Here is a 9,431-nt window from a genome sequence, read left to right as displayed (position 1 = left end):
TCCAGCCAGAGAAGTTTGCATATGTAAAATGTTCAGGATATTTTTCAAAAATAGACTTTCCAATAATTAGCTTTTTTTTTCACATTCCAGAAATGTGAAAAAAATTGAATATGTTTTGGACTGAAACACATTTTATTAAAGCTACATCAGTAGTAACACTTAAACCCACCTATGCTAATTTTTTTCATGTTGGTGTTTCAAATGTGCATAGATGGGCAGATGAAGTTAATAAATATGGTAAATAGATAAAGTTTGACCTTTAACTTCTTTACTTATTTTTAATACAGAAACATTTTAGCTGAGGTTCTATTGAATCAGTTCGCTGGACAATATCTAAAATGTACCCAATTTTGTCTAAAGTCCATCTTATCATACAACCTCATTCTCCAAATCTTTATTACAAACAACTAATTTCCTGTGATAAAATGTATGTAATATCTAACCATAATCTAGTGTACAGAAAGAATATTTGCTTCTTTTAAAGATGGCCAGATAAAGTATTTAATCCTGTGGAGTCAAAGCTTGCATATCTTAAGCCTAATTATTTCAGGCAGCATTAACAGAACGTATCATTTCCACCTTGGGCAAGAACATTACAATTTCCACGGTAACAATTTAGAAACCAGGTCTCCAGGTCTTCTGAATTATCTATAAACGAACAAAGCAGCATAATTATTTTTGTTTTTTGGAGGAAAAACCGTCCCTTTAGAACCAAACTCCTGGTAATTTGTGGCTTCCTGGCTGTATGGACAATAAATACAGATTCCCCAGCTGAGCGCAGCAGAAAGAGTTTCTTTAAAAATGTCCGGTCCTCTCCCAGACTGAGCGGTGCAGAGTTCTGTGTTTGAGAGGAAACGATAGAGTAATCGTCCCGTCAGGGTTAATTACAGCCGCAGCAGCAGCTATTCCACCACTGAAAGAGAAACTCTGTTGTTGGCTCTTCAGCACTTCCATGTTTACCTTGGCTCCAGTAGTTTGCCGGTTGATGTCTTCACTGATTTCTTTCACTCATGTACAACCACAATCAGCGCCTTATGCGGTGGGCATTACTTTTGCAAGAATACAGTATCTGAACATCCAACATAAGAAAGGAACAGAAAATGTTCTGGCAGATGGTCTTTCCAGGATGCGAGTATGCGTCTTTTGTTTTGTGTGACACTCAGTATTTACAAAACCTGGTTTTGTTATTTAAGGTGGGGGGAGTGTTACGATCCCTGGCCTCTTGAGGCTGTGCAGGCTTCTTTTTGTTGTGCAGGTTCAGATGTGAGAACACCTTCCTGATTGGCTGCCTGGAGGAGACAGGAGAGCAGCAACCCTATTGGACCAGCAGAGGGATTGCCAGCCAATCAGACACTGATGAGGCCCACCTGCACCATATACAGTAAAAGGCCCCTGAACCCATTTCTCCAGTGAGACAGCTTGTAGCGAGAGGCTTTGTACAGCTGTTCCTCACATTTGTTTGCTTGTAACTGATTGTTTTGGGCAGCTTTCAGAAACTTTGTTCTGCTGACCCATTTTGGTTCCGTTTAGCTTGACTCTGATCTTGATTGCTTCTACTTAATATTGAAGCTTGTTTGGGAGGGTTGGTGCTCCCTTTGCGTGCTCTTTTTTTCCTTTTGGGTTATTTGGTTTTACTTTAGATCGACTTGTTTGTACATTTTGTAATTTAATTTGCAACGTTCTTGAATTTGTTAGTCCTTTTGTTTTAATTGTATTGTGTTTTGGTTTTGTGAAACCTTCTTTCGTAATAAATCATTTTACATTCCACTTGTTATATATCTGTATGTTACATCCCCAGAACCCCTAGACCACGGGGGCGTCGTAACAGGCGTCTTATCGAAAGAGGCGGTAGATGCGAGGCAGACGGCCATCTTTGCTGGACAGCGCTGCCTGGATGTGTTCGTATGTCGGTAGCTCCGTCAGATCTCCCAGAGCCGCCACTGCAGGTTTACTCCGCAGCATCTTGGTGGTCACTCTCTTTATGTCGCTGGCTGTCACGCTGCCTGCAAATGAATTTAAATAGCAGTTATGAAGGAGAAAGGCTGGGCAATATGGACATAGAATTGCTTATTATATACAACCTGAAATGGAAATATTAGTTTCTTAACTCATTTGTTTTCTTATTGTTTCTCCGTATTTGTTGAACAAAGATCGGATGTTTTTTTGTGGGGTTTTTTAACAATCAAAATCAAAATTCTTGTAAGAAATTTTTACGATAAACGCCAATCCAAGGGAAGGAATATTTGTGTGCATTTGCTAAAAGAAATAAACAACTTACTTATGAGGTCACAGAGCTCGTGAGGCAGCTTTCTCTTTCCTGTGGACAGAACCTGGCGGCCGACATCTTCAAATATAACAGGGCGGGACTCCAGATTCATCATCAACATGGACTTCAGCTGAGTCTTGGCTCGCTCCAACTCCATCTGGGTGAAAAGTGAAATCTCTGTTTTTCCACTTACTGTCAAATGGAGGCCAGTTTGTCTGGATTCTTACCTCTCCTGCGCTGCCGCCCATCTGGATGAACTCTCTGGTTATAATTTCCACCATTTCCCTCACCTGGAGAGCAACATTCAGCAACATTAAACCCTCAGTTTTAGTAGGGCTGAAACGATTAACTGGTTACTAAAATAACTAATTTAGTAATTTGTCGTACAGACTGTAAAATGGTTGACTGTTAAATGAACAACACATTCAGAAGATATTATGCCAAAACTGAACAAAATATATACATGTTGCATTTAAGATATTAAAAAAAATGTTTTTTTATCTGTAAATATGTTCTAGCCAAAATATGAAGAAAAAAAAAACTCTCCTATTAAAGACTTTTGATTACTTAAATATCAGGTGCAGAAAAAAAAAGTGATTCTATAGAAAATCTCAATTTCTATTTCTGGCTATTCTGAATAGATTCAAAATGTGATTTTGGTCTATTGAACTCTTTGTATGATATTTTGAATAACTTGAATAGCCAGGCAGCTAAGCTAACCTAACACCGGTCATTTAAGTGGCAGAGTCTAATGCACAAACATATTATTGTTTAACTAGAAGATGATGAAAATTGATACGTTAAATAAATATTCTGTTTGTCTTTTCTTTTTTGTCAGTAACAATTTAATCAGAATCTGTAAACCATTTGAATAGAGAAAAAAATTCTGAATCAAATTGTTACGCTAAAATTGAGAGACACTGAAAGATTAGCATCTATCAATTATTAATCGGTTAATAAAAAAAAAATAGCAGTATTGATAACAGAAACTTGACAGAATAAGGATTTTTCAGCTTTGCTACAAAGGATCAAGTGTTCACTAAGCTAATGCTATTGTTGAATTTTAGGCAATAAAATGTTTATTTACTAAATTTTCTGGCATTTAGCAACTATAAATATTTTTGAATATTCAAACTAAGTTAATAAAAGAAAAGTTTGTTCTCATTTAACTTCAGAGAGTGAGCAAAACAATGTTTTTATTAGGGATATGTAAACATCTGGCTTCAATATTATTTTAATATTAATATTATTTTATTAGTTTAATAAAATAATAAAAGTGTATGCTTTTAATCAAACGTTAGATTATACCTCATTACCAAACTGCACAGTTTGGATATGAAGCACAGAAATCAAACCATTTCCAAACCTTGAAATTAAATTTCAAGCATTTTGAGTTTGACTTTATTGAACATAGTGTAACAAAAGAACAAAGTTACACAAAGAAAATACATTTAAAACAAAAGAACAGTAGTAAAGTATATTTACACATTCAAAGGAGTGGGTAGAAGTATGAACTTATTTTTTATTTTACTTCAAAGATTTCAAGCACCTGTAGGAACCCTGTACTGGAGTTTGTTTGTTTTTTTTAAACCTGGAGCTGCGATACGAACCTGTCTGGGATCTGCGCTCGCATGGATGCAGAGCAGCCCGCTGTCCTCGTAGCTGTGATGGTAGGAAGTGGCGTTGTACATCCAGTGATGCCTGGAGAAGACAACTAGGTTAAAATGTAACAAAAAAGCAGAGGATTTTAGCCTGAGTGTTTGAGTTTCTCACCTATTGAGAACGTTCAGGTACAAACGAGTGAACATGCCTTTCCCAGGCCCTCCTGCTGAGAAAGAGCCGCCTCCTCCCATCATCATGTTCAACACAGCGAACGGGATGAAATCCTCCTCCTGTGGAGGGAATTATTTTAGTCTCCATGAACCAGAAGGCTGAGATTCATGAATGTGCTGCGAACACCAACCAGGAAGGAGCAGCTCTCCAAGCCGATCATGATGTGGGTGAGTTCTGGGATCGGCGTCGGACCGAGACTCACATCAGACATGTCCTTCTCCATCTGACAAATTAGAAAGGAAAATCATCATCCACCACAAAACAAGAGATTCAAGGTGACCTATTAGATGCTCAAAGCATGTTCATTACATTTTTGCACAAAATAATTTTTAGATAAATAGATTTTAGTCTCATGAGTTGTTGTAGAGCCTCTTGTCACTTTCAATCCAAATAAGCTGCTGCTGGCCAGGCCCCCATAAGCCCCCCGCCCCCCAAACTTAAAATTTACACTCAGATGTGAAAATGGCTGCAAACTGATGCGTAATTATATCACCTCACACATTTGAAAAGCAGAAGTGGGTCCTCCTGCACAATCAACAAGAATCCAGCAAGTGGTTTCTGGTTAAGTCAACAACAAAGCATCTGTCTTTTCCAGTAGCCATTGTACAGTGCATACAGCTATAAAAATGCTTCGGTTGCTAGATAACAGGGCAGTCTCCATCAAATGTGACTTAACAATCAGGAATTTTTTTTTTGAAAAGGCTCATTTTCCAGACACCACAAAAACATTAACTAATTGCCAAAAAACAGCTTGTAGGGCGGCTAAGATAACAAATTTTGCCGAAAGATAAACCGTCCCAAAAGTTATTGCGGTAAACAATAAAATTGTTGTTTTGAGACCACTTTCAAGTATTATGATGGAAATGGAATAATGATGCAAGAACAAATGTTCAAAGATCACTAAACTTAAATTCTAATGAACATTTAACTCTGGAACTGGAAGATATTTTAAATATCCAAAAATAATGAAGGCGTTTTGCACAGCTAAACAGTTGCCAGGGAGAGTAAAGGATTTCTCAAACATTCCTGAAAGAATCAAAGCAACACTGGTTTGTTTAAAAATTAAGGAATATCATAACAAGATGTAAAGCTCAACAAATTAATTTTACATAATGGGTCCCCTTTATATTACACATTCGGATGTTTACCTTAATGATGCCACCCGTGTATTGCGCTACAGAGAGATCCACATTGGTGGCTGAACTCGCCCCCCACACCGGCTTCACGTCCAGCAGATGCTTTCGGGCGCAGTCCACTAGCTGCTCGTGCTCGATGCCCACGCCGGCCAGCACCATGCGCTCCGGGCAGTAGTAGTTACGCAGATAGCTGTGAAGGACCGCCTTGTCTATCTTGTCCACGTTCTCTGCAGGACAGAATCGAGGAAGGCCGACGGTGTTCCCACGATACGCAGCCTGGAAACGAACAAAGGTTAAATTAGTTTCCCTTTATTATGAGACAGACAGCAGGAGCCTTACCAGGGTTCCTGCAGGTTTCACCAATTCAAATTAAGAGTTTTTAAGACCATTATGAGTATAATTTAAGACCTGCATCTCAACAAGAACTTACAAATGAAAATCATGAGTAAATAAATCGTATGGAATGGCAACAGAAGTGAACCAAAAGCTAAAAGGGACATCGTTAAGCCAAATGAAGATAAATTTGCACTTAACCATAATAAATGTGTAGAATCTAGCTACTCTTCCCAGTTAGCTTAATCTAGCAAGAGTAGCTAGCCATTTAGCTGGCTAGCAAAAGTAGCTAGCTACTCTTGCTAAACAGATAAATAAAGGCACAGAGTTCTCACTCACAGCGTGGATCATCTCCGTCAGCAGCGGCTCGGGGTCCGGCCTCATGTTCAAATCTTCCAACTCAAAGCGAACGGCCATTTTGATCATCTCAACCTCTTCGTCTGCACGGAAACAAAACAACAAATTGTTTATTTAAAAGCAACGGTTCTCCTCTGTGGTTAAAAACGAACGTACCGAGCAGGCGAGGCTGAAGAACGGCGTCAGACAGCAGACTGACCACAGTGTCCAGACCTTTGACCTCTGCAGATACGGCGTACATGGTAGTGTCTCTGAGTAATGACAAGATTTAAAATAATATAAAATCAATCCATCGAGTGAGTTTTATTTGTATAACACATTTCAGCAACAAAGCAGTTCAAAGTGCTTCACATCATAAAAACACAAAAATCAAAAATTGTAATATTTAATTTATCCAAGTGCTGTCAACATTAAAATGTTGGTTAGTGTTTCGTTTATCGTGGTAAAAAATTAACTCTAGACTGAAAACGTGGGTTTTAGTCTAGATTTAAAGGAATTCAGTGTTTTGGCTGTTTTTTCACATATTTAATAAGATAATTCTATTTTTAGCCATTCAGAGTTGTGAATAAGGATGGAAGCAGAAAGTCCAAGTGATTTTATCCTTATTGCCTTCCTGGTATTTTCTTTTATGGACTGTTGCTGATTTTAGCTGTGAACAATAACAAAAATGAGCAGAACTGAACCAAACTGGCGAACACACCACCTCTCCAGGATCTCATAAATCACAAACGTTTCAGCTGTTTTACAGTTTTCTGAAAGTTTGTTCCAGATTTGTGGAGCATAGACGCTGAATGGTGCTTCTCGGTTCTGGTTCTAGAAACACGACAACTTTCCAGTTTGTGTTGATGAGAGAGAACTCTGGGTAAATACCTCGATGTTTGGCAGTCACAAATGCCCCCGTGTTTTTCCAGTGTGAGAAGGATTTCATCTTTACTGCCATACTGAGCTGTGGACTAAAAAAAACATTATTTAGCAGCCTGAGAATTTAACTTTTCTGCTTTGTTTTATTTTTGTGTACTTACAGAAAAGGCAAGTTTTTCTAAGAAGTGCCCAATTCCACTTGGATATTTTGCTTCATGTCTCGATCCAGAATTTATTAAAACTAAAAATAAAAAAAGAAATGTCAGAATAAAAAACACTTATCAAATAGACACCAGCTTAATTTCCATAAATCAATCAATCAAGTCTATTTGTGTAGCACGTTTCATCAGCAAAGCAGCTCAAAGTGCTTTACATCATAGAAACATTTTTAAAAATCATAAATACATAAAATTTGTTGGTGTATTTATACATCAAATGCAACTGTAAACATGTGGCTTTTTACTTTTTAGTCTAGATTTAAAGCAACTCTGTGTTTCAGCTGTTTTGTAGTTTTCTGGAAGTTTGTTCCAGATTTGTGGTGCAACACAAATGTGCACAAATCTTTGTCTGAATTCAGGTAATGCCACAAAAAACACAATTTCACAATTAAAATACAATCACATATGAATAAGCTTGTTCACAAAATAAATCATTAAAAATCATGACAGCTATGAATGAAAACAGTTAAATGGGATCATATTCATAATTCAGCAAAAAGAGGAGGCGTCTTATTCAGGCGATGGAGCGACAGACCCTTTTACCTGGGGGCATTTTGGGGGAAAAGTATTTGTCGATTTTACAGTTAATGTCTTTTCGTAACTTTTAATCAGCACCGTTTTGTGGTTAATGGAAATGCTACTACACAGAGGAGAAGGAAAGTCTCTATGTTTGACGCACAGATTTAGAAAATACAACTTACTTCCAACCGTGCAAAACTGACCAAACTTGTTTTGAGAAGCAACTTTGAGGCCATTTTCTAGAGTTGTGATCTTGGTCTCGTATTTTTCCTGACCGTCCACAGATGCGAACACTGGCTTTGGGATGCCAGGCAGCGGCGTAGAGAGGGAGACATTCGGATATCTTCCACCTGTGCTGTACTTTCTGTAGGCTGCAATTCCGAACCTATAACAACAAGAATGTAGAAACAGTCAGAGACAGTGGGAGGTTTAGAGTTTGCAAACATCTTTGGAGTTTTTAAAAACTAGCACCACCTGTACAAGTTCTTTTTTTGGTTAACATAATTTGAAAAAAATGAAATGGAAATAGTTTTAGCGTGGAAATATCTTGGGCAAAAACACCTGAGGAAATTATAAATAGGAAGATTATTCCGTTTAGTTAGTAGCTGGAACACCCTAACGACAGCAGAGAATCTAGTCTTACAAATTTTGTAAATATAAAGCCAATCTGTATTATTACAGACTTAAAGACACTCAGAGTTAGTTGTTGTTTAGTCAAACAAATTAGAAATCCAGAAGGAATGGTTTAATTTGGACATTATTTAGCACAAACGCATGTAAACAATTCAGTTTGGAAGCTGATAAATTTAAAATAGGAATCGGGGTAAAAAGAATGATCCCTATTCATCTTTATAAAGCCTTGGTAATGCTACTTATCATCCTCTGTCATTTGTTAACTCAACTCACTGTTTTGACCTACAGATTTTCCTGCAGCTGTCTTAAAGGATAATATATTCTTCCAGGTGTTAAACTCAAATTTCATCCTTTTCCAGACTATAAATGAACTCTGGAAACGAGGAACTGATGAAAGCACTGGGCTAACAATTGCTCCCATTCACTTATTGGATGTTTTGCCGTTTTCGGCAACAAGAAATCATGTCCATCTCTCTACAGATAATAAAAAATAAAAGGAATTATTTAGTGAGACCATCCACATCATAGGGCAGCTTCTGATGATCAAACTCAGGAACAAAACATTACATAAATATGCAGCTGTTGAAAAAGAAACCCTAATATCACATAAAACTAATAGATATCCTTAAAAGCTTTAGAAATCACTGTAAAGTATTGACACTGCTGCTTTCTGACGTAAACAAACTGATGTAAGAGAAGGCTAACGCTCGATGCTAACTGCAGGCTAATCTCTAGGAGCCAGGGCGGACAACCGTTAAATATCTGCACGTGACAGTGACGCGCGTGCACGGCTGTGATTTTTACGCCTCTGTGCCTAAAAGCCTCACCTAAAAAGCGTCAACTGTGAGAACGTGTGGACCGGTTACCTCTGAAGCCGACACCAGGTCCTGCACCTCGACATGTGAGTCGCCATCCTGCTCGTCTTTGACCGGAAATCAACCCGGATCAAAATAGAAACTTCATCTACCACTTCCGGGGCAGACATGCCTCCTCTATTTTTTTTAACTGTTTAATGAAACATAGTTCAGACATAGTTCCCCCCGGAAGAGCTGGAAGAAGTGGCTGGGGAGAGGGAAGTCTGGGCCTCCCTTCTGAAGCTGCTGCCCCCGCGATCCGACCCCGGATAAGCGGAAGAAAATGGATGGATGGATGGATGGATGGATGGATGGATGGACAGTTCAGACACTTAAATAAAATTTTTATATTTTAAGTAAGGCGGGGGTTTTTCAGTTTCTTATAAAATCAGTACTTTTTAGTCAAATAGTTTCGTTCACA

General features: G+C 38.2%; 1 protein-coding gene across 1 annotated transcript; it reads right to left on the bottom strand.

Annotated features, from left to right (window-relative positions):
• Nucleotides 1-379: 379 nt before the first annotated feature.
• pmpca (peptidase, mitochondrial processing subunit alpha) lies at nt 380-9,163 on the bottom strand. The gene is made up of 13 exons (XM_008417954.3): nt 9,023-9,163; nt 7,706-7,908; nt 6,948-7,027; nt 6,796-6,878; nt 6,082-6,176; nt 5,908-6,008; nt 5,248-5,511; nt 4,230-4,322; nt 4,040-4,158; nt 3,877-3,967; nt 2,494-2,556; nt 2,279-2,423; nt 380-2,003 (listed from the first exon to the last, which is right to left on the bottom strand). The coding sequence occupies exons 1-13, from the start codon at nt 9,139-9,141 to the stop codon at nt 1,834-1,836; spliced, it is 1,626 nt and encodes a 541-aa protein (XP_008416176.2). The 5' UTR covers nt 9,142-9,163; the 3' UTR covers nt 380-1,833.
• Between the last annotated feature and the right edge of the window lie 268 nt (nt 9,164-9,431).

The sequence above is a fragment of the Poecilia reticulata genome, chromosome 9, assembly GCF_904066995.2.
Source record: "Poecilia reticulata chromosome 9, P_reticulata-male-v2, whole genome shotgun sequence".
Taxonomy (NCBI): Eukaryota; Metazoa; Chordata; class Actinopteri; order Cyprinodontiformes; family Poeciliidae; genus Poecilia; species Poecilia reticulata.
The sequence above is the reverse complement of the archived record's forward strand: the minus strand, read 5'-3'. Positions and strand labels throughout refer to the sequence as shown.

What these genes read in the sequence shown, in the direction of transcription:
- pmpca (XM_008417954.3), bottom strand. Translation starts at nt 9,141, where the DNA reads ATGTCTGCCCCGGAAGTGGTAGATGAAGTTTCTATTTTGATCCGGGTT. An exon ending in TGGGCGGCAGCGCAGGAGAG is followed by an intron (nt 2,424 to 2,493) that starts GTAAGAATCCAG and finishes CTTTTCACCCAG; the next exon opens with ATGGAGTTGGAGCGAGCCAA. An exon ending in CGAGCTCTGTGACCTCATAA is followed by an intron (nt 2,004 to 2,278) that starts GTAAGTTGTTTA and finishes ATTCATTTGCAG; the next exon opens with GCAGCGTGACAGCCAGCGAC.